This window comes from Orussus abietinus, unplaced genomic scaffold, assembly GCF_000612105.2.
Source record: "Orussus abietinus isolate OABI.00-Male unplaced genomic scaffold, Oabi_2.0 scaffold39, whole genome shotgun sequence".
NCBI classification, from domain to species: Eukaryota; Metazoa; Arthropoda; class Insecta; order Hymenoptera; family Orussidae; genus Orussus; species Orussus abietinus.
The window spans coordinates 547,014-571,375 of NW_019394554.1; the positions used below are offsets into that span (position 1 = coordinate 547,014).

Here is a 24,362-nt window from a genome sequence, read left to right on the forward strand (position 1 = left end):
CTCGAACGCGCGAGATCGCGGGATAATCTCCGCCGATATCTCCGTCCTCGTCCCCGATCGGGACCCCGAGGACCCGGAATAGGTCCTCGACGTCGACTCCTCGGGCGAACGACCGCCGATTCCCGCGGTGATCGATGTAACGTCTCGTTCTACGCGATGTACCCGAGGTGCGACATGCTCGCGGGTACATCGGACGCGTATCCCGGGGCGCAACGCCAATTACCCGATCGATCCCCTCTCGACCCGCTCCGACGCCCGAAACGGGAATTCCATCCCGACGGCGGGAACGCTCGCAGAGTCGAAGAGAACGTCTTCTCGTCGTCGGCCCGCGGATCGTCTTCGAACGGGCTCGCGAAAGGGACGCCTCTCGGAGGGCCCCGGAGACGCAGGAGATGCCGGTCATTACGCAGCTCGTAAACGACGACGCGACCCAGGACGTGACCGACGCGAATCGGTAAGCGATCCCGGATCCGAGTCCGTGGGAGAGTCCTCGCAGGAATCGATCCGGCCGCGAAAACGCGCTTTATTCGCCGGGTAGAGCGGGGCCGTTTCGGGAAGAGCTTTTTTCCCCGGAGTCTGGCGACGACGCCGACACGGGGCCCCTCGGGGCAGCGGTCCCGAGGAATGCGCGGCACCACCGCGCGGCCGCGGGCGTTCCCGAGGACGTCGGTGGCTCCGCCGGGGTGCCGCTCCCGCGGCGAGGTATCCGACAAATGTAACGCACCGTGAAAAACGTAGTTTAACCTTTTTACGGAGCGCTCCCGAAACCGTGCGTCCGGCCGTGCCGGAATTCCTCGTTGCGCGACCGCCTCCCGTGGGACCGGCCGCGCCCGGCGACTTCCGCGTCGCGTCGCCGATGCGGCCCGAGCGGAATGGTCGGTAAGAAGCCGAACGATGCGGCCGGAGGGGCGAGCGCCCGCCGCCCGGATAATTATCTTAGTTCCTTAGGCTTTAATAGACGCTCGGTATTTTCAATTGGGACCCTAATGACGGCATTACCGAATTTATATCGGCGATCCCCGAAGAGGCTTGAATCGCGCCGCGGAATAATCCGGTCTGTCGCCGGCCCTTGATGTACGTTCAATTATCGCGGTCCGAGTGCGGCCGGAGGCGGTTTTCCTCCATAGGAGGGTCTAACGCCGGCTCGCGGCATTCTAATTCGTGTTTTCACGGGGTCGAGACCGCGCGATGGAAGCTCCCGGAAAAACCGACGTCGACGCGTTCCGGATATCGACGACCGTCGCCTCGAAACGGGCGCGGATTCGCAGGCCGCGACCCTGCGGTTTCGAGAGCGATCTCGCTTCCGGATTAAGCCGCGACGGGACGAGAAATATACGCGCCATCCGGGGAAAGTGGAGGCGAGGAAAGAAAGCCGGAACGAAATGGCCCGCGCGATGCGGTACCGGCGTCACCCGGGTGCCCGAACCTTGAAGAATAAATTTCCCAGTCAGCAATCCGGCGTAACCGTTGCGCATTGCCGGCGGAGAGAGATCGCCGCGGAATGCAAAGCAGACATTCGAGATTCCGCGGACGCGCCGCCTCTCTCTCTCCTGCTCCGCGGGACAGGGGGAGGAAACGGCAGGGAGACCGTGACCGAGAACCGGGAGGAAGAGCAAGAACCGGCTGGATGGACTTCGCGAGAAGGTCGCGCCGAGGCGAGAGCGATCTCCTCTTGGACTCGCGCCACGAAAAACTCCCCTCGAGGTCGACCTTCGATTTTCCCCGAGTATCTCCGCGGAAATACTCGAAGAACCCGGAGGCGACCGACTCGACGACCGGGAAAGCGACTCCGACGGCAAGAGAGGTCGCCTCCTGAAATCGAAGCTCGTCCTCCCCCTCCCGATTGGGAGAAAGGGGAGCGGCGGGGCGAGGGAAGCGGAGGGTCCGGTCGTTAACGAGACCGTTGCGATCGCGATCCGATGCACGAGTCGCCGCCGGGCGAAAGCCTCGCCAAGGGAGTCGCGGAAAGAGACGGCCGCGTATACGTAGCTTCGGGGGAAAGGAGAAAGGGAGGGGAGGAGCGAGAGGCATGCCGCGAATATTAACGCGGGGTTTCTCATTGTCCTCGGTGGCGCGGTTCCGTCGGCTTCGGCCCCCCCGATCTCCGAATTTTGGGCCGCGCGGGGCCGACCCGCGGGGTTTCAAGAGGACTCCGGCTAGACGTCGCAACGCGTCTCGTATACGGAGAGTCGGTACTAACGAACGCCCTTTGGAATCCGTGAAGAACGCGTCGAGACGCCTCGCGTACGTCCTCGAGGCGGGCGGGACCGAGACGGAGACCCTGGCCGAAAGAAGAAGGGAGCCGTCGACGAGTCTCGACGGAGGGGAAGGTCGAAAGGCGCGATATCGGGGTTCGTCTCGGTCGCGCTCTTCGCCCCGGCGAGAGAAAACGGCTAAGTAACCGGTAATTATACGCCGGCGTAATAATCTTTGGGGGCGCGGCGGAAGGACCGGGAGACGAGGGCGGGTCGAGGGAGCAGCCCGGAGGCGGAAACAAAGGACCAAAGGCGGCCGCGACCGAGATCTTAGGAGAGCGGTCTTCGACCGCGTCGCAAACAATGCTTCGGTCGGCCCTCTCTCTTTCTCCTTCCGCTCGTTAACGTCCGCCTGTCGCGGCGTCCTCCTCTTCGCTTTGCCCTCGGCGACCTCCTTTCGTCGTCCGGACGACTCGGCGGAGGCCGAGAGCGTCGAGTCCTCGCGGGGTGCCGGTCGGAATCGCTCCGACTAGCGCCGGGACGGGCTCTAGTCTCGCCCTCCTCGGTTTCGCGTCCCGGATCGCCCCCGATTCTGCCCTTCCTCCCGGACGGCTTTCGAGGTCGAGGAAGACGGTCCCGCCTCGGCGTCGCTTGAATTTATACCCCAGCCGTAAAATGGCAGGAAATTTGCTTTCGCTATCGGTGGAGAGAGAGAGCGGCTTCGGGTGGGGTCGTCGGGAACCGTAAATCTCGGCTTCCTCCGTCGCCTTCGGGGTCCCGAGACCGACGTCCGACGTCCCGCCGGGCGTCGGCCGAGTTCGGTCCTCGCCGCGATATCCTTCTCCTTCCTCGCGACGAGAAAACGCGATTTCGCCGACTCGGCGGGATCTAATTTACTCGAGTCTCGGCTAAACTCGATCGTCGCGGTGAAGAGCATCCGATTCAAATGCGATTTGGTTGATTGTCGATTCTTTACCGCCGCGCTCGAGGAGACGCGGCTCCGGCCGAGTTCCCCCACGGCCTTGCGACGCCCTGCGACGCCCGGTGCCGAGGCGGCGGACATTGGAAAAAAACGGGGAGATCCCCTTTGCGAGCGTCGTCTAGCGGTCGTCGCCGCGAAGTTCCTCCGGCTCCCCGGACGCGGTCGCTCCGTCCGGTATCGGTTCCGGTCTCGAGGGACGCTTTCGTCGCCCATGGCACGAATCCAAGATGGCAGCGGACTCGGAGACGACTCGGGCTCCGCGTCGAATTCGAAACGGCCCGAAGCCAGACAAAGAGCGCCTCCGGGTGGCGAATTTCGCTCGAGCATAGACGTATCGACGCAACGCTCTCGGATTATACGCGATACGTGCCCGGCGGAGGTAATCCGATAACGCCCTCTCCTCCCCGCCGATTCGAGAGATCGACCCGTCCTCGCCTCGACTTTCGGACCCTCCGAGAACCCGTCGCGTCCGGATGCTCCGGTCTACTCTCCGTGATTACCGCGGACGACGGCGGACCTGGGAACCTCTCGCTGCCGCGCCGGGAGAGGACGGGGCGGACTCTTTCCTTCGTTTTTAACGACTCCGCCGGATACGGTCGAGTCGGAATTTTATAACGCTCCGGAGTGCCGGAGATCGTTTTCGAAATGATAAACAGCCGGTGACGATAATCCGCCGAGTTAACGTCCCGTTTAATGGTTCGGTCCGTACAGCGGTCGGTGGAAATAAATCGGTCCGGGCGATGGAATCTTATCGCCCAGCGGGAAGGAATTTCGCTCGCGTTCTTTACCTCGTATCCCCGCGTAAACGGCAATTAGGTTTCGCTCCGCGGTGGTGGCCCAACGAGCGATTACGTTTTAATTATAAGGTTTCTCGTAACGGCCGAGGCGCCGAGCCGAGGGGATTCGGGGAGCCCTCCGATGGGAAATTACGGTCCAACCTGCCGCGACGACCCTTTCGGAGGATCCGCGGAAATGCTCCTCGCCGAACGACACCTTCCGCTCTCGCGAGGGAGGGTGGGCCCTATTTCCGGATACCCGGGAGATCGATCGCTGGGCTACCGGGATTTCCTCGCTAGGCCGAAAATGGGCGCGCGGGAAAGGAACGTGGAAATTCTGCAAACTCGCGGGTCATCTCTGGGATCCGGACCGACGAGAGGCCGTAGAAGCACCGTGAACTTTCGCCCTACATCCGCCTGATCGAAAGCGTCGCGATGACCGGGATCCCCGGGACCCCTGGGACCCCCGGGATGATCCCGTCAACGAGAAACGCAAGTTATCCTTGCATTCGCTATGATTCGCTACAATTCGCGGAAAACGAAGACGAGGATACGAGAGCGAATCTCGTAGGGTGCAACGTACCTATCCCCGTTTCGGACAAACGTTTATCGAATCGAGGTCGATTTTTTTAGTAGAGCGGCGTTTTATTTTCGACTTGGCAGCTGCCGCGCAAGCAGGGAAAGTGCAGCTTCGCTGCAGCGGTCGCGACGAAAAATCAATTGGAGGCAGCACCGGCGAGAGCTTAATGGCTCGTAACGTTTCAATCGCGATAGGTATTATCGCGCGGAGCCCGCCCCCACCTCGCGCGATTTTACCCCGCTGTAAACGAGGTAACGAAGTGAGTAATACCGAGGGAGGGTCAAGGAGGGTCAACGGGAATTTATTGCCCAATAAGGAGCGATCTTCGTCCTGCGTACGATCGGCTCGAGTTCGACGAGAGCCGCGCCGCGGTAGCAGAGGCATCGATGCCGAAACGAATGCGGATACGGAAAAACTTTAACGAAGACCGGGCCACCCGAAAAGCACCGAAACCGCATCTTCCTCGGAAAAAATGGCGACGAGAAATGCGGGATAGGAAAAGGTGCCGCGCCGAGAGTCGATCGGTGGACGCGCCGCCGTTGTTAGTCGAGACCCAATTAAGACGTCGCTTAAATCAAGCCGCCGAAGCCTTTCTCGACGAACTCCGAACTCGCGATTTCAAAGTTTCCGCGCGAATGCCAGGGGAAGAGGGAAAAGAGAAGAACATCGGGTGGTATTATCCCATCGACCAATTAAACGATCGATCAAAGTTTCTCCCGCTTCCGACGTAACGGGAGCCCGGAAATCTCGAGGAAAAGCGGATATTCGAGGCCGTCTCGGCTTGTTCCTGGACTTCCGGGTCTTCGGTGGGATTTAATCCGGCAGCAGGTACAATTACGTCTCGCCGAGCTTAATCGTTATTACGTTAAACCGTTTTATCGCTGCGCCTCTCGTATTTCGCCTTTTAAGCCGTCCGCTCTCGCAGAAAACGATAACCGCGTTTGATAAATCGGCCCTATGCTTAAATTTTACCGGATATTAAGCAGTAACTCGGTTATTTCTTGGGAAACGATTCTCCGGGAGTCCTGAATTTTCTCGATCGTTGTTCCTTCCTCCGTTCGCTCGAGCCACCGAAATCGACCCGACTCGAGGTACCCTCGCGATTTTCCACCCGATGGATGACATCGTTTCGTTCGACGTGTTTTTTTTTATTCCCGAGTGATTTTACCATGAAATTATTCAACGCGTACGAGGACGTTACGTGTCAAATGTCATAACGACGGGACGAACAACGAATGGCTCGAATTAAGGTTACAATTAAGACGTAACGATGTGGTGTACGCGCCGATACGTCCAATCTCGACCAAAATGGCTCTCTCGGGAGGTTTTCCTCTCCTTCGGTCGTATTTGAATATTCTAACGTCCTTAATGGCCTCATAGAATACGAGTCGGTCGAAGAAAAAAGTCAACTCGGCGGCCTCCGCCTTAAGTTGGTCCAAGATAAGGCGTACGACGTCCTTAATTTTATTCCACCCCGTTCACGGGAACTTCTCCGTCCTTATCGGCCAGGCTCTTATCGGCGCCGTTTCGAACCTGACTCGCGACGAGTCTTAAATCGACTACCGCTCGTACTTCGCCCCTTTTCCGCGCCTTTCTCGCGCACGGGAAAAATGTCTCGTACTCGATGCCCGAAGCGAACGGGGAAAAGAGAGCAGGGAATATTTCTCCGAAAAACGACCACGAGAACGTCAATTGTGGAAAGTCCCTCTTCTCCGCGCCAGTCGGCTTTCGATCGGCATTTCGTTTCCGGGGCTCCCCGCGTTCCTCCTCGTCCGATAGACGATCCGACTCGATCGACTTCTCGGACTTCTTCCCGAAACGAGAACCGCGGTATTCGCGGTGCTCCGTTAAAAAGACCAATGGTCGGCGACGTCCCGCCCAGCGGGGAATAATGGTTTTGCGCGGGATTCAACGAGAAACGCTCGGAATCGGAATAATAATGAATTCGGTGCAAAGCCGCGGGACGCGGGAATTCCCTTCTTAACGAATGCACCCGCTGACCGGCTCGTTGGCTGTATTTACAGGAATGCAGCGGGCTTTCATTGGATCGGACGCGAAATGGAAGCGTTTGGAAGCGTTTCGGCGATGGCCGGTTATCCGCCGTAACGGGAAACGGCGGTCGCGGCATTCGGCCTCGGAAAGGAAAAAAAAAAAAAAGGTCGGCGGCCCGATACGCGCATCAACGTCGCGTTACTCGCAAAAATTTCGTTAAAAGCTTTTAATGACGCACCAATCGGCCGGCGTTTGTCGGGTAGCGCAATTCCCCGAATTGACGGCTCCGAAATTGCTGTAACGCCGTTAAATCCCGCCTATCGCCGGCGGAACGGCCGACGCGGTGCCCTCGTCGAAATACGCGTCCGCGTTCCCGGGCGTGGGACAATCGCGACGTTCCCGGCGCCCCTCGTTCAAAAGGACCCGCCGACGAAAAAGAGAGAAAGAAGCGCCGCGACCGGACACCCCTGGGAAGCTCCGCGGCGCGAAACAAACGTCCCGGCTTTTTCGCTTTGGCCATGAGAAACCGTCGGGTCGCGGGCCGGAAAATCAAATTGGCGAAGCACGGGAAACAAAGAAAGAGGCGAGAGCGATCCACCGGGATTTCGGGAAATTTCGCCCGCCTTTCCCGACCGGTCCGAACGATCGATCGAATATCCGCACGGGGGAAGAAGACGCGAGTCGGTGGCGTCGATAGCCGGCCTTTAACCGGCCTTTAACCGGCCTTTAACCGGCCTTTAACCGGCCTTTAACCGGCCATCCGTGGAGTTACGAACCGGACCCGGGGCCACCGAATTCCGGAGTCAGCTCGTCCAGGCCGTTGGGCTCGCGTGCCCGTTTCGCCGAGTTATCGGAACGAATACGCCACGCAAACTTTTCCCCAAAATCCTCGGTGGCCGTTAGTCGATCGCGAGCACCCCTCTTTGGAATATTCATCGCGAGCTCCCAAAACATATGAAATGAAATGAAAAACCGTAGGAAATGCGTGGCTCTGGCGGCGCCGGAGGTTTAACGGGTCGCGACGATATCCACGTGGATAGCTCGACGGCCCGCGCCGCGTGCGGCCCGAATAAATTATCGGCAAACCGTTATAATTCCGGTTCGCCGATTCGCCGATAACGCGACCCGCGCGAATCTCCGCCGTAAGAACGATATCGTTCATCCGGCGTCGATCGGCATCGATAAACGCGTTTATCGAAAGTACCGATTGGCCAACGCGAGCGCGTCCGTCGTCGGAAGTGATTAGAGCAAACCCGCCGCGTAAACTCTTTTCCGAAAATCCATCCCGGCTGTCCGAGCTCCAGCCCGATCAGAAATAGCAGAAATTGCCCATCCGGAGCAAAACGAGGTGGAAAATCTAGATTCGAGGGGCGGACACGTCGTGCCCGATCGCGCATGCCGAAATTTCCACGCAGCCGGGCCACGTTTCTCATTCCCGAGTGCATTATTAAAATGCAGCTTCACCTCGTTGGTCGAAAATTCGGCCGGACATTTTGCGATCGTTTACCGGAACGGAGCGCCCGTTGCCATCCGATAATTCCCCGAGAGGCAGGTCGGGAGTCGCTAAGTTGCTTAGGGAGTTCCTCGCGGTCGCGCGTGTCCCGGCAAATCCCCGGAATCCTTCCGCGCGAGGAGAAGGTGTCGGGGTGGTGGCAAAATACGACCGCGATACCAAATTTTAAAAGTAGGTCCCATCCGTTTTTTTTTTTACATTTCCCGCTCCCTGCTTCGTTCGCTCGTCTCGCCTCCGCTGTCGCGACTCGTTTGCCCCCAGATTTTTCAAATCTAAAAACCCGCCGGATGAAGGAAGCCGAGAAACGGGAGGGGGAAAACTACCCCGTCGATTAAGAACGCGACGTTCCCTCGTGAGCCTCGGATACCACGCGAGATGAACAGCTCCGGGACGAGACGATTCGGTGTCGGAAAATTTGCCCTCGATTTCGGGAGTCTCGCGTACCGGTTGTTCGTGCCAGGAATTTCTGAGAGAGGACGACCCGGGCGAGACGGAAACATCTCGCATTTAATAAAATGACCGTCCTCGAGGACGAGGAAAAATTCCCGCTTACCGTGTCGCGCGATATTAAAATTGTCTTTCGCGACCCGCGCGAGAGCGGCTTCCTCTTCTTCTGCGCGAGGTGCGCGATGTCCTGGGGATATTTCTCGTCCTTGGCCTCCCGCTCGGCCGAGGCCAAGGTAAGACTCGTTGCGCGTTCGGAGCTTACCGATCTCGAGGTCGCCAGCCCACGAGGAATATTACGAACCCGCGAGAGCCAAATCGAATGAAACGGCGGCATTCGTCCGCGCTCGTCCCGCACTAGATGCCTACTCCCCAAGGAGAACGTATCTCGATGTTCGATAAATTCCACCCCATGCCTAAACGCGAACGCGGAGGGACAAGAATCGCGGTCTCTTTCGCAAGCGAGACATACGGAACCCAGTGTAAAGGAACGGATTGCTCCCGTGGAAATCGTTTAAAGAACGCAGCCGCCTTCTCTTTGGCCGATCGACGAAGACGGGATGCGCGTTTCCTTGAGCTTCGATCGGCGACAGCGATCCGTGCCGTCGTCTCCGACTTTTCCTTTGACTCCTGCGGTCTCTCGAATCTCCCTCTTTCTCCGCCACCTTCCTTCTTCCCCGCGTCGCGTTTGCACGTGCCAGGACGATCGTCCACGTGGGAGCTCGGCTCTCTACGAAGGAGAGCAACGACGTCCGAGAGCGTCGCGACGCTTTCCCGAAAACGTACGACGTCCCCGCGGGGCTCTCTTGGAAAATGGAGGAATTTCCATGGAAAGTATCCGCCGAGCGAGATTTTCCTCAAAATTTAATTCCACGCCGGAGACCATTAAATCGCCATTACGAGTCGGAGGTATCGAAGAGCGATACTCGTGTCCTCCGTCGAATCGTCGAATTGCCCTCGCTCGGAGAACGATTCGATTATTAATCGGCGTCGCCTCGCGGAATAACGACGGGATTAAAACGAAAACCCTCGGCCGTATTTAGCGCGGAACGAATTAAACGGTTTCCCCTATAAAGGTGGGCGGGCGTTTTCATGAATAGTTATCCGCGATTATAACGGACGAAGAGGATATCGTTCGGTGGCTTTCGTTCGTCCGAGCGGACCCGCCAGTTCGGGCCTGGGCCATTATTTCCGGAGAAGCTCCTCTCGCGCGTCGCGGATACGAGAATTAAGTGGAACGAGCCCGTGCCGTCCGGAGACGAAGAGGCGAGCGGAAACGACGGGCGACGGGGCCAAAATGAGATGCAAAGAGAACGAAAGGACGGACCGGGAAACGAAGAGGGAGGGACGCGAGAGTGGCGAGGAAAATGAAAACGGAGGACACGGCAGTTTATTAATTTCCGAGGTGCGGTGCCGTCAGGGGGAAATCCGAAAGATGGATCCTCCCTGGCGCGAGGAGCCTGCCGGACAAGGAGCGATCGTTGCTCCGAATTTCTAGCCGCGGCTCGGGACCGAGCTCGAATCGCCGTCCACGGGGAGTAGAGTCCGTCGTCCGAAACCGCAGATGCCGCTCTCGGAAAAAAGAAATAATTTCGAGGAAAACACCCTGGCACGTGGCGCAAAGTACTCGAGTGTCTCTCCTGGTTGTCGCCCTATCGGCGGCGACCTTTCGCCTCGTGAAAAAAAACGAAAGCGTTTCTCCGTTAAACGTGGCCCTCGTTCCGTTCGCGAGTCGTCGCGGCTCGCTGACAGGAAAAAAATATTTACTCGGCTCGACGTAACGAGCACGCAACGTCGAAGAGGGCGTCGCTGCCCTCTTCAACGATGGTCGCTCATCGTTGGACGCGTAACGAAACAACGACGGCGGATCCCCCCGTTGTTTCGTCGAGTACGTTACGGAGGACGGTTACTTCGCGTGAGAACGCGACACCTGACCCGCCCCGACGTCGTTCTCGACGTCCGACGGCGAGCACCCCCGGGAACATAAATCATCGGAGAGGAGAGGGGCCCCGGCCCCGAAGCCGGCGACAATAATATTCCACCTACGGGGCGATCAACGTCGACCCAACGACGAGGGGTCGGCGATTCGCGAGACGTTTACGACGTCTCGAGCGGGAACTCCTCCTCGGGAACCTTCGGAAAACGCGGAAGTACCGCGGCGGGTCGAGGGCCGAGGGCTCGACGACCGGGGTGCCGATTCCCGACAGCCAGCGGGAAACTGGAACGAGAGAACGTCCTTTCTACCCATTCCTGGACGAGCGAAAGATGCCGACGTCTCGTTCGAGATGCAGGCCATTGTCGTCTAAACGTTCTCCCTTTCCTTTCCGCTTTCTTCCGGGCTCCACCCGGGCCGTCCATTGTCGACGTCTAGACGTTGGAATTAAAATCGGGGTCTCGGAGCGACCGTAGACGTCTTCGATGGATTTATTCGGAGTTCGATACTTTGTAATCATCCCCTGGAAGAAGCCGGACGAGACTTCCTCGCGGCCGGACCTAATTTAACGGAGGAAAATGTTCTACCTCGGACCATGTCGGAAACGTATCAACTCGCGTCCGTTCTTGCCCGCCCGGCCAAACCGAAGGACCAGCGAGCGCCAATATTTCCTTTCGCTTGCCTGCTCGTTCGTCGGATCGTTCGTCGGATCGTTCGTCGGAGCGCAAAGGGAGAAACGCGTGCACGAGCGCGAGTCCGAGTCGACGGTTTATTTTGTCGGCGATTGACCCGCGTCATCGACGAGGGCTGACGGGCGGAAGACCCGAGCGAGTCCAGGAAGGCCAAATTCATGGTCGAACCGGCAGGAACGGAGATCGTTCCGGAATCGCCGGCGTGATATTCGCAATGGTGCCGAAACGAGCGCGCCTCTCGCCCTGGGCGACGAACGGCCGAATCGTTATCCCGCGGTCCCGACCGTCCGCCATTGATCGATCGTTTACCCCGGAAAATTAAAATCACCCGGCCCGATGGACGACGTCGCACTTCGTGACTTCATAGTTTCAATTTTCGGTCGGACCCGAGACCGGATCTCGGGCGGTTTACCGAGACTTCCGTCCCGTCTCTCCTGGCGTTTGAGAGCATGATACCGAATAAATTACGTTAACGTCGGCACGAGGTGCAAAAGCTCGGCGGAATTTCCTCGCGATAAGCCGAACGCTCGCGGAGGCCCGGTACGTCCCCGAGGGGAGGCTCGCGAAATTAAAGCGAATCGTTCGCCCGGGTCGCCGCACCCTCGACACTCGACCTCTTCGGGATCGACGAGCGATCGCGAACCCTTTCCTTCAGGGTGGCGCGGGGTCTGGATCGCGATAAATCGATATCGTCGATAACGGCAATAACGGCGTTAATCCCTGCGTATATCGCGCACTCGGCCGAGGAACGCCGGACGGTACGTACTTTACGAACCGAGCGAGCAACTGCTCGAAAAGCTCGACCATTGTGCCGAGCAAACAGAGGCCGGTGCACCTCCTAACGCTAATTTATTCAAGGGTCTCCGGGGCTTAAAAGCTCGGCCATTATTTAGTCGCGAGTCGAGATCGCGAGAAGAACCCTGGCATTCCGGTAGCTAATGCCGTCCTCGACGACGTTGAATAACGAGTCCGGAATAAACAGGAAAAGATACGCATTTCGCGCGTCAACGGACATTGAATTCAGGGAGGGAAGGAGACGGAACGCGACCACGTCTTCGTCTCGACGACCCATTCCGCGGCGATGGCCGATATCGACGCCGGTATCGACGCCGAAGCGGCTTTCGAAGATTCATCCGGCGGTCGAAGGCGGTTCCGGGGGAAGATGGAAAGCAACTCGAGCGAAAACTACACGCTTTTACGGGGACAACTTTCGCGAAGAAAGAAAGAACGGAAAAATGCCCTTCCCTCCCTCGATCTGAATCCCCGAATCCACGAACGAAACGTCCGACTCGAGTCTTCCCTGCCCCGATCTAGCGGGAAAGGTGACCGACCGAAAAGTATGTAGGTCGTATCTCGAAGAGAGTGCCGCGTACCCCTCGGCGAACCTATGCTTTTTTATACAAGCAATTTGCATAGAGAACGACCGACCAGCATTGTGCCCGGAAATTGGAATCTCCCTCTCTGCCCCCTCGGTCCCTCTCCGGCCCTTTATTTTTCCCTCGCCCTCTCTCTGGCTCTCGACGCGATTCGAGTTCTCCACGCGGCTCATTATTTCGTGGCGATCCCGTCGAAGCTTTCCCTCTTTCTCCTTCCCGCGGCCGTTTTATCGGAACGAGCTCGTAACCCGACCGCTTCCTTTTCCTTGCTTTTCACTCGGCCAGGTAAAATGCCTACCGAATGATGCCGGATGGCCTACCACGAAGTGGCCGCACCGAGAAGGAAACTCGATCATTTTTAATCAACTTTCATTTTTATCGAGGCACCGTTCGTTTTAATGCCTCTCCATCGGGTCTTTCCGTAAAACTTGTAAAGCTTCGGATCACTCGACGGAACCGAAATCGGCCACGTCGGCTCCAAATCTTTGCAAACCTCTTTTCCGGCGGGCGAGTTATCCGCGACTTAAAGTTTACGTTGACTTCTCCGTTTTGAGGTCTTTACCCAGCTGGCGGGTACCTTTCCAACGTTTCGACGAGACTTACCTCTCTGACTTTGTCGCGTCTTTGCCTGGCGACCGGGTCCTTGTCTTCTCCTCCCACGGCGAGGGGCAGCTTGACCGCCGGGGCCGGGGGGACGGTCTCGAAGGTGACGCCCTGTCGATGTCCGATCACCGACGGCGAGCTACTGGTCTGCACCTTAACCTCCCTAGCCACTTCCGGTTTCTCCAGGGTCTTTTGATGCTGGTACTCCTCGTCGATTTTCGCCTACAATTATCCCAATTTTATTCGTTTTTTCCAAATTTTATTTTATTAACGATAACGTCCAAGTCCACGTGGATCTGGAGATTTCCCTTTTCTCCCCTCTCCCCTCTCCCCGTCTCCCGAGAACGACCATTGCGATTCGACCGTGACTAGCGCTAGGAAGGCGCTCGGAAAGAAACGTAAACATTCCATCGTAAATTCCGTCACCCGGACGCGGATCGGAATGTTTCCTTCCAAGACGAGTCGAACGAGTTCGCAATATGTCCGCAAAAAGGTCCATGTTCGTTACAATCGATTCTTCGTGTTTCATTGGCGCGCAAACGTTTGCTCGCCATCTCTCGCCATCGTTCATACGACGGCTTTGAATTTGTTGGCGCGGGGCGTTACCGTTCAATTATTGCCATTAATTTCCATTACCGTGTACCATTGGGCCGCACGATCGAGTTACCGAGCTTCCGTAGCTTATTTCGGGGTTTATCGGTCGATGGAACATCCGCGTTGCCAATGCACTCAAAGGCATCGAAAAAGGAGGAACGCGAGGGTGAACGCGGATTTGCCAAATAAACGTCCGCAAAATGGCATTTTCGCGAGCAAAGATCGAAAAACGAGGCTCCCGAAATTTACAAGGAGGTTTCCGGCCGAGCGAGTCGCGGCACGCAACGGAATTTGATCGGCGAAGCAGCCGGTCGCGCCATTAAATTCGAAGTCACGGCCCTCTCCGTTTACGAGGCACCGCGTTTCCTATCGTGTCCGAACCGTCCTTAGACCTGCCCTCGCTTGGCGGGTGAAAAAAAAAAAAAACCTAGAAACGGGTACCTCCGTCCCATCGAGGTAGGACTCTTTCCAGAGTCGCGACCCATACTCCGAAAAATGAAAGCCATCGCGCAATCACGGAGCGACGCGAGGGCGTCGGAGGAGGCTCGGCGCGTGCGCGCGGAACGAGGGGCCCGGGGCAGGTGGAACGGTCCTTTGGACGACTCGTGTTTACGCCGCGCTTACTGGCAACGACGACGAGAGATTCGTTGGAACGCTCGGTCGAGCCCCGGCGTATCGCGACTGGACTGCCCTTAACGCGGACCTTCTTCGTATCGAGACTTGCCCGAACGGGAAAAAATGCCCCACCAGGTAACTTCGGAAAACGCTTAAGTGCCGTCAAAACTATACGCGCGGTCGTAAACTGTAATCCCCTCCCCTCGACACGTTGCCTAACCCACTTCCAGCGGTGACCTGGCGGCGTTCCGTTTCGTATCTCGCGAAATCTCCTCCCGGGGGGAGAAAATTGCGCAAGTTTCCGGAAGATCGTCCGGAGAGTCTCCGAGAGCGAAGGGGGGGAGGGAGAGAGACGAACCTGGAGCTTCTGCTTGTCGCGGATGACGTGGTCGTCCGGCCGTCTCGGATCCGCGTGGTGGCCGAGAGCCACGGGGATGGCGTCGTCGGCGGGCAGGGCGGGCAGGGCGCGCGGTGGCGCCGGTATGAGCAAGTCCGGACCGGCCTTCTGCATGCGCTGGTACACGCGGTAGACGCTGTTAACGGCGGAGGCGCCGCCGTCGGCGCCACGGAAGTCCGGCAGGCAGAAGAAGGCCCCGAAGCACACGATGCCAAACGTCAAAAACACCAGGAGTATGAGGTACTTCTCGCGCGGCCGGAAGGCCCGCCGGCCGAACAGCGGCACCGGCACGCCGTTCGCGAACCGCTGGTAGGTCGGCAGGATTCCCGTCGACGTCATGGCTCCCGATGAACACCTCGCACTCGCGCACGGAGGCTCGACACGTTCCGCGACAGCCGTGGGGTACCCCGTGTTGTGTTTCCCTTTTCTAGCCGTCACACGCCATTACGGTGACGCGACCGCCACCTGCGAGTCGCGGAGGAGAACTCGACGGCCCGAGCTGCGCCCGAGGCGCGCGGAGGACCGCTGGCGCCATCTCGCGCGCCGACTCCCGACTACGTCCGAGAGTCAAAAATGAGAAACCAATGGGACCGTGAGGAAAGTGACCCACGGGTAAAACGCGACTGCAATTGGTGGAAACCCGACTTAACGCGATTCCTCCATGGTTTGACGTTTGCGAAAAGGGGCGGACCGAATGAGTTTAGGAACGCGAGTAATCTTCGGCTGTCTTCGGCGATCCGTCGTCCGCGCAGTTTCGCGTTTGCGCCACGAGAAGCGAATATCGTCGATCATGTCGATACCGAGGAGAAAGTAAAACCGTCGGAATTCGAGGATGCCGTAACGGGGAGAGCCTAGGCCAAGCGGAAACGGTAGGTTTTTAGCTGTTCGCAGCGGTGATTATGAAGAAGTCGAGCAAACATCGGACGGGTGTGGGTAACTTTTCGTCCGTGTGTCTGTCCGACGGGAAGGGGGAGGGAGGGGACCCCCAGGAGAATCTTACGACCTTCTACGCCAAGGAGCAGGACATCCCCGAGTACCTGGAAGGTTGTGGCCTGACCACCTGCTCGACCGTCGACATGCCCGAGGCTGTCGAAGTCGTCCGAGACTCCAAGGAACAGTCCAAAGAGAAAAAACTCTCCGCTACTTCCATTGCCACTACGGATACTAAGAAAACCGTCACCGTTAAACACCCCGAGTCCAATAAGCCGAAGCCAACCATTAAGAAGGGTAAACCTATACAAGCCGACTTGGACGTATCCAAGGAGTTCGTCCGGTGTCGAGACGAGTGCGTAACGCGTCTCGACTTGAGTAAATCCAGCATCACCAATCTTCCCGCTACCGTGAGAGACTTGACTCACTTGGTCGAGTTTTACCTGTACGGTAACAAACTCGTCACTCTGCCTCCCGAGATAGGATGCCTGACCAACTTGAAGACTTTGGCTCTCAGCGAGAACTCGCTTACGAGCCTACCGGATGCTTTGGTAAATCTCAGGTATCTGAAGGTACTCGATCTTAGGCACAACAAGCTAAACGAGATTCCGGACGTCGTTTATAAGTTAACTTCCCTCACGACCTTGTTTCTACGCTTCAATCGGGTCAGATACGTCGGCGATGATATACGAAATCTTACCAACTTGACCATGCTCAGTCTGAGGGAGAACAAAATCAGAGAGCTTCCCGCGGGTGTTGGAAAGCTCGTTAATTTAGTTACGTTCGACGTGTCGCATAATCATTTGGAACACTTACCCGTGGAGATCGGCAACTGTGTACAGTTATCCACGCTCGACTTACAGCACAACGAACTATTGGACATCCCGGAGACTATCGGCAATTTAGTCGCAGTGACGAGATTGGGATTGAGATACAATCGATTGTCCAGTATTCCAAAGTCATTGGCGAATTGTAGATTAATGGACGAGTTCAGCGTGGAGGGGAATCAAGTATCGCAACTGCCCGATGGATTGCTGTCGAGTCTCTCTGACTTAACAACGATTACGTTATCGAGAAATTCTTTTACCGCTTATCCTTCCGGGGGACCTTCTCAGTTTACTAACGTGTATTCCATTAACTTGGAGCACAATCAAATCGACAAGATTCCGTATGGGATCTTTTCAAGAGCCAAGAATCTTACTAAACTCAACATGAAGGAAAATCAACTGACCGCTTTGCCTCTAGACATCGGAACGTGGACCAATATGGTGGAACTGAATCTCGGGACGAATCAGCTGATCAAGATCCCGGATGACATTCAATGTCTGGAAAGTCTAGAGATTCTTATTCTCTCAAACAATTTACTGAAACGTATTCCTGCCAGCATAGCAAATTTGAGAAAACTCCGAGTACTGGATCTTGAAGAAAACCGAATCGAATCGCTTCCCAATGAAATTGGATTTCTTCGAGATTTACAAAAATTAATTTTACAGTCGAATCAAGTAACGTGTTTACCGAGAGCCATCGGGCATCTAACAAATTTAACACACTTGAGCGTTGGGGAAAACAATCTTAATTACCTGCCCGAAGAGATCGGTACGCTGGAAAATCTGGATTCCCTCTATGTTAATGACAATGCTAATTTGCACAGCCTCCCGTTCGAGCTGGCACTCTGCACTAATCTCAGTATTATGTCGATTGAAAACTGTCCGCTCTCACAAATTCCACCAGAGATCGTCTCTGGAGGACCATCCCTGGTCATACAATTCCTCAAGATGCAGGGACCTTATCGATCGATGTAATGACATCAGGGGTTACAATTTAATGTGACTGTACACTTAAAATTGGTAATTTCTTTTCTTCCGTAATGCACATTGACTGCAAGCAGAACGAGTACCTGTCTGTCACTCGAATGGAATACAATAGCTAAAATAATCGTGCATCGATAACGGCAAGTGCACACTCAAAGTGTTTTATTATTAATTTTAGTGTATTCCGTTAGTATTAGTTTGTAAAACAATTATTATTGGAACGTAATGTTACAAACATCTTCAATAGTTAGAAAAGAAGATTTTTAAGAAACATACTTGTACGGTGGCGATCGATTCTGAACTTGCCCTTAAACGTTGATTGAATTGATGCACGGATATTTTTTTTTTCCATTGCACAAATTGCAGAAATAAGATTCCTATATATCGTCAAAATTGTTGATGCAAAATTTTGTGTATTCCCAATTACGCATTATTTTAAACCTATCTTATACGCTTGTAATTTCCTTGTCTTTTTTTTTTTTTACTTTCGGCCATAGGCTGACAAGCAACAAGAGTTCCAAGCGTGTATCGATAGAATAATTTCTTGCAATTATTTGCACCGTTCTCGTTGATCGTATGTATACATACATATGCATATATTTCATTTTAACATCATAGTACGGGCCACTTCATGTAACAATCTTTGCATGTGCCATTCAGCAGCGAATTTTTATAAGTCTTATAACAATAGTGATTTGTTGGTTTAATACTTTGCGTGCGTTAAGAATGTAGATACCGAAGCGGGTGATTTCCATGTGTCTAATGTGCAACCACAGGAATGTTGTCAATTCTTGTAAAGTTGTTTCTTTTTGTAAAGAGTCTTGCAACTATTTTTACATTTTACACGGACTTAATCGTAATTGGTGTTGATTGTTTTTCAAGATTGATCGACTATTCACGAATCCAAAGTATAACTGGATTTTCCAATGGCCAAAAGTCAAACTTCAGATTTTCATCTTAACAAAGTCTAAATGCTTAGGACTCCGAAGCATCGACAGATGAGACGCTTTATGCGCTCGGTAATTGGCAGCATTTTGATTTAAATTATTTTCTAGACTCATTGTCTGAATATAACTTATCGTAAAGAATTCATTTGTTTTTGATGCGGTATTCGCGCGGGTCGCTCGAAGAGCGTAAGCAATATCGAAGCCCTGTCATTTTAGCTGTGCACAAGTGGACTGTAATAATTTTTTTAATACCTTTATCTCCGGGATGCCTATCATCGATTGAAAAATGATGATATACCACAAATATTTATTAACATCGTTCAAGGTGATGGAAATTGTTTACTTTGAAACAGAAATTTTTAATTTCTCCCGTTTCTCTGTCCAAAGTGAGATTAAATAACGTCAAGAGTTCGAGAGAAAGCTCACGAACGGGAAAAAGAAACTGTTTCTTAACTGGCGTTGTTTCAGAAACTTATGAATAGGGTAAGATAATTAGTTGTTGCTTCCGCAATGGTGACTACTACTTTTTGGTAACAAGTAGATAGGTTAAAAATACACCGATACCCTAAAGGTTTCCTCTGCTTATGGTTGCTAACAACTGTGACTCTTACTCTAGTTGAGTATTTTTCAACGATCCTTCGAAATTCTACGAAAGAGCCTTTGGATCAAATTTGAGACTCCTGTGGCTGTGCAATAATAAGTGTATGCTTCCTTCGGTTAATGCTTTACCTTATGCATTGTTATGTTAACTCTTTCGTAAACATGTTAATTACAATAACTGTGCAACTACTTCGAGCTTTCAACTATGCGTTTATTCGTGACTACCCTAACTTGCCCTAGAAACTCCTGTTACGCAAACATGTACATTTTAAACATTGCTGTGATTATCGATATTGTCAAAGAGCGTAAGGATTTCATTTGAGCAATTCTGCATTTCTATTTTCTATACATATATATATATCCACGTCTCTTGTTTTCTCTTACTCTTTGGGTACCGATCACCCATTGAGTTCGATTAAACTTGTTAAAGGCAAATTAGAAGACTCTTCGCAGTAGGTACGGCGCACACTACTGCATTTTATAAATACATTACAACAATTGTATCCTGAAACGTGTTTTCAAAACACTGGCATGTGTCACCGATCACACGTGATGGTAGAACGCAACCTCTGAGGGTTAATCGATTGCACTTTAACTACGTTACCAACGACTACTGCGTAAGGCATTCGGTGTCTCAATTGCACGTTTATAAATTTGTAATACTGTCATAGTGATTGTTTAGATAACAGGTCGCCAATACGTTGCCTCGACGAGTGCTTCCGAAATCTGATATTGTCCGTTAAGAAAGTACAGACTTCTAGAAGGACTATACGTTTAGTGAGTTATCGGTTCGAGCGATGCGAAGAAAGTTTCTACAGTGATAAAGTAATCGACAAGTAGAGAATTTGCAGTAAGCTCTACCGTACTCGTGCCAGCCGCTCTCCTCGTGCTTTTTCTTTTTCAATTTGTCGTTAGTGCGTGAATTGTAATTTCCATAGGAACGATGTTTATCGAAAGCTCGACCAGTGTTCATGGGGGTATAATCGTTCCCTTCCGCTACAAAGTACGCGGTTCACCCTTTACTCGCGCTGGATTGCAATCAACTTTTGTATATAATTGTACTCTTTCGTTTGTTGTTTAGGGTTGTCTCGTTTCTTGTATTTTTTACAACTGTGACAATTCACAAACCTGTGTTCTGGACGAATATGATTCGCTACCCACATAAGCATAGGCACTGCAAGGGTGTAAACACAGATTAGAATTTTTTTTTCCTCATTGATTGACGACAAGCCAACCGTAAAAAAAAAACGCGAAAAAAAAAGATATTTGAGCTTTGTCGTTGCCAGCAAATATTACCTTTGATTTGCTGAATAACTGGGAACGTTTTGGGGTAATTCAGGGGAAAACATGTCAAACTGTTGGAGAGTAATAGAGAGAGGCTGAGAGAGAAATTGTTGAAATTAAGATATTTAAAAAGTTGTATTTTGTCATAAGATGAGATCGCTGTATATTATACAACATATTTTTACAGATATTTTCCCAAGTCGAATATTCATTACTCATGAACACGAGTATTTGGTTTTACATAAGAACTTTAAATAGCTGTTAACATAACTATGATCCTCCTTGTTATACCTCAGGGCATAAAGAAATATATAACTAGCCATAAAAGTTCTTGTAGGTTGACATTAGGCGAAGAAATGATATAAATATGTATACATACATATAGATATATAAAAAGGCTCTGTATGCCATTATGCCTACAGATGTATGTTTGTATCTTTGTGCAAGAAACGAAGAAAGTGATGCTTTCTATACGCCCATCGCTGGAGTAAATGCTAGTACGTAACTCGTTATGATTAACTGTTTAACAGATTAAATCTAAACTAGATGTCCTACGATCCTATGTTTTGAAAATGGCGAATCTATGTGAATATTGTCAATCAAATAGTATACTATTTTCAAAACGTAAATCCGTTGAATAGCCCATGGGGCATTATATTGTACATTTAATTTAAAAAATGTAATATTAATGTAATTCAATGTATATTACATAATTATATAGATCACTGTATAAATATTTCTAAATATACCAATGTACTATAAACAAGACTTGAATGACTAATGTTTTCATCTTCGAAAATCCAAATCAGGTAGACTTATTTTGAAGAGTGGATCATTAAAGAAAAAATGTAAAATGTAAGTAAATACCTTTGTTCTTGAAGTAATGGTAGCCTTTAACGTTTTTTAAATAATATGCTGCTCGGCGTTTTCACAATATAATTATGGTCTTTTAAATCCACATCTGTAACCTGTAATTAACTCTTTGCTTTAGAATTAGGCTCACCTTGCCGAAAACTTGTCATAATGAAGTAAACACCGATTTCCATCGATCGTACATTGGGCAATACTTACTTTTTGTCCAGTACTTGTGAAATTTGAAACTGATTTAGAAACTGGAGACTTGTATAAAATGTTGTCATACTGTTTAACCTCTCTAGCAATATTTTCCTTTATTTGATGTCCGTCGGAAAACGAATTCGCTTCAAGTTTTCTTTCAATTTTTACTTCTTCCCTGAGATATTCAGTCTTTTTATTGCCTGTTCCAATTTCCTTCTTTTTCGGTGATTTCGATGATAGCGATAGAACCGTAGATCCTAAGGTTTGCCTTGCGTCTTGATTTGACGTCCTGTAAAATGTTGAAATTGCCCCGTATTTAGGTACTGATGTCTTCAAGTAGGATTTGGATCCACGCATCTCGTCATCAAAGTTCTTCCTCCCGGTATAAAAAAATTGGCCTGATAATTCCAGTAATTGCATTTTTTCTACAGTATGTTTCGCAATCGGAACATTCGTATCTCTTTCATCAGTATTTACTTGTAATAACAAGTCGCTTTCTTGCAAAAATTCTAACGCACTTCTTAATCTATAATGATAATATCATTATTAGCACTGTGTTGAAAAATCAAAATTTCGTGCTGTAATTAGTGGTAAGAACCCGCCTTACCGCAAGCATTCTGGGTCATGAAACAAAAATTGTTTCAAATTTTCCAATTCTGCCAATGCTGCGTTTAAATTGCGCTTAGTTATATCATCTCCATTTAAATCGGTAATTTTTTTCTCAATGACAGCTATTTCCTCCTTGAGTCGTTTCACGTTCTCCAATTTTTTACTCACATCTAGGAAAAAAAAATTTAATAATGGAATTTGATTGCTCGAACAATGCAGTGTTTCAATGAGTACCACCACCATTTGATATCGACTTATATTCTTCTTTTGCACTTATATTTGAATCTTGCATATTTATTTGTTTTATTATTTTCACACTTTTTAAATGTTGTTTAAATATGGTATGGAAATGGTTTTCAGAAAATGTCCACACGTCCTCGGAAAAGATGTCTTCTAAATTCCAAGCCTCATCTTGAAGATTATGCTGAAACAATTGGAAAATTTGTAATGCGTAAATAGCGAACTTTATTTGAAATTTTCGACTTTACCAATTTTTGTATCTCGTTTTTCGATTCCATCTCCTTTTGGTGCAATATCTGGTTACTTAAACGGACTAAGTCTTTAAGTAATTGTAATTTAATGTTCTTATCAACATATTCGCATAATTTAACACTTGATTCAGTTATAGAATCTTGGACAGGCTGTCGACCCGGAATAATATTGACGTTCTGCATTCTCTTACATTAAATTGCCTTGGTTTTTCCTTAAAAACAGTTTATAACTTTCATCGGAAAAATTACTCACTTGAATTTTTGCATTTAAATATGGCGGCGAAAAACAAACCTTCCCCGTCGAGCTCCTGTGGTCGCAGGTGCGAAAAAAATTCACCAGTGGCTGGGCAGCCCGAAAACCGGCTGAAAAAGTCATGTACCCTTTAAAAAATCGTCAAACCCTGTATCTGCCATCGCGATTGCGCGAGCCCCCACCAGAAATGTGTTGCGCCGCCATTGAGGGGTAACAGGTAGCAACTGCGTTAGTCGTCGGCATCCTCCACCGGGAGGCAGCAGAGGAGTCGATTGCGCGACCCTGCCCATGACCAATCTTCCAATTCATCTCTGGTGTAGATAGTACAATATACGTGACATTTTATTACGTACTGAGTGAAGGAGTTTGATTTCTAATAAACAAAAGCATATTAAGCAATTATGGATGGAAGTGGTTTTAAATTGTTGAAAAAACCGTAAGTAAAGTCATCAGTCTTTATAAATTACCAATGTCGGATTAAATGTCACGTATAGATCTTGATAATATTTATAGGTTATTCGTAGCTTTTAACGTTCGGTGATATCACTAACCTACGTAAACAATTTTTGAGTTTGTCGTGACGTTAGGTTTTGATGATGTATGCTTCTTCTTTTAAGAAACCCGTATCCTCAGGGAATGCGATGTCAAAAATGTTTGGAAATGGGTCACTGGAGTTATGAATGTAAAGGAAAAAGAAAATACATACACCGAACATCCCGTACTGCACATTTGAAAAAGGTCATAAAAGAACAAGCCGAAAATAAAATGTAAGAAATAAATCACATGAACGTAATATTATTGTTATATTTACACTTAACGAAATTGTATTGTTCATTTAAATATAATTTCATGTATTCAATATGAATTTAATACTTGTAAAGTAAAGAGTGGTATATTTTCTTTTGCTTTAGAGATCAATGCAAAGTTGAACACACAAAGCCAGTAAAGAAGAAGATAAAGGAAGATTTAAGTTCTAGCGATTCATCCTCATCAAGCAGTAATAGCGGCAGTTCGGACAGCTCTGATAGTACTTCTTCCGACAGTGAATCAGATTCCAGTGACAGCGTATCTAGTAGCACAACTAGCACTTCATCTAGTAGCATAAGAAAACACAAGAAATGACACCTAGATACATTTTTTATTTAACCATACAATATCTTTCAAGATAGTTTTATTTTATTTCAAAAATATTTTAAATCGTGTTTGAAATGTAATATGTATATTTTTTTATTTTTAACTCATTACATCTCATCTAGAAACATGTGAAACAGTAAAATTAACTGTTAAATTTATGAAACACATTCCAACTTAATTCTTGTGACATGGCAACGATGTATATAGAATTCGATTAAATGTAAGTCTCACCTACATTAGTTTAAGTCATTAATCATGTTGTATAAAAAGTAAAAATGTATTTCATCACTTATTCGTAATACACTTACAATATCGTTAAAGCTACAAATTTCATATCAAAACATGTCGGTACTGATAAAAATTGAAAAAAACTAATTAAAAATATTACATCGTACATTTCTACACTTCACATACACGTACAAAAAGTTCTTACAAGTATTTTATAAGCTTATGGAAAGTGTAAATTAATAGTACTTATAATACTCATAGGCACAGATGAATTTGATTTTCAAGGCAACAAGTAGCGTCGTACACATTTGTAAAGATCGTTAAGTA

At 50.4% G+C, this 24,362-nt stretch overlaps 3 protein-coding genes across 4 annotated transcripts in view; 2 read left to right on the top strand and 1 right to left on the bottom strand.

Moving 5' to 3' along the window:
- The window catches only part of LOC105697688 (mannosyl-oligosaccharide alpha-1,2-mannosidase IA), a 152,688-nt gene extending 137,573 nt beyond the window's left edge, over positions 1-15,115 (bottom strand). Inside the window, exons 1-2 of one of the 2 annotated variants that reach the window (XM_012421257.1) lie at positions 14,654-15,115; positions 13,087-13,308 (exon numbers count right to left, since the gene is read on the bottom strand). In XM_012421257.1, the coding sequence (XP_012276680.1) occupies positions 13,087-13,308; positions 14,654-15,031 (600 nt within the window). In that variant the 5' untranslated portion in view covers positions 15,032-15,115. Of the gene's footprint in view, positions 1-13,086; positions 13,309-14,304; positions 14,322-14,653 lie in introns of those variants that run through there. The other variant, XM_023432684.1, reaches the window with a different exon arrangement.
- Positions 15,116-15,431: 316 nt separating this feature from the next.
- LOC105697704 (leucine-rich repeat protein soc-2 homolog) lies at positions 15,432-21,032 on the top strand. The gene has a single exon (XM_012421291.2). The coding sequence runs from the start codon at positions 15,592-15,594 to the stop codon at positions 17,422-17,424; it is 1,833 nt and encodes a 610-aa protein (XP_012276714.1). The 5' UTR covers positions 15,432-15,591; the 3' UTR covers positions 17,425-21,032.
- A 1,878-nt stretch (positions 21,033-22,910) lies between these two features.
- On the top strand, positions 22,911-24,358 carry LOC105697753 (zinc finger CCHC domain-containing protein 10). The gene is made up of 3 exons (XM_012421375.2): positions 22,911-23,109; positions 23,291-23,440; positions 23,585-24,358. Exons 1-3 carry the CDS (start codon positions 23,075-23,077, stop codon positions 23,793-23,795), a joined length of 396 nt encoding a protein of 131 aa, XP_012276798.1. The 5' UTR covers positions 22,911-23,074; the 3' UTR covers positions 23,796-24,358.
- The last annotated feature ends 4 nt before the right edge of the window (positions 24,359-24,362 follow it).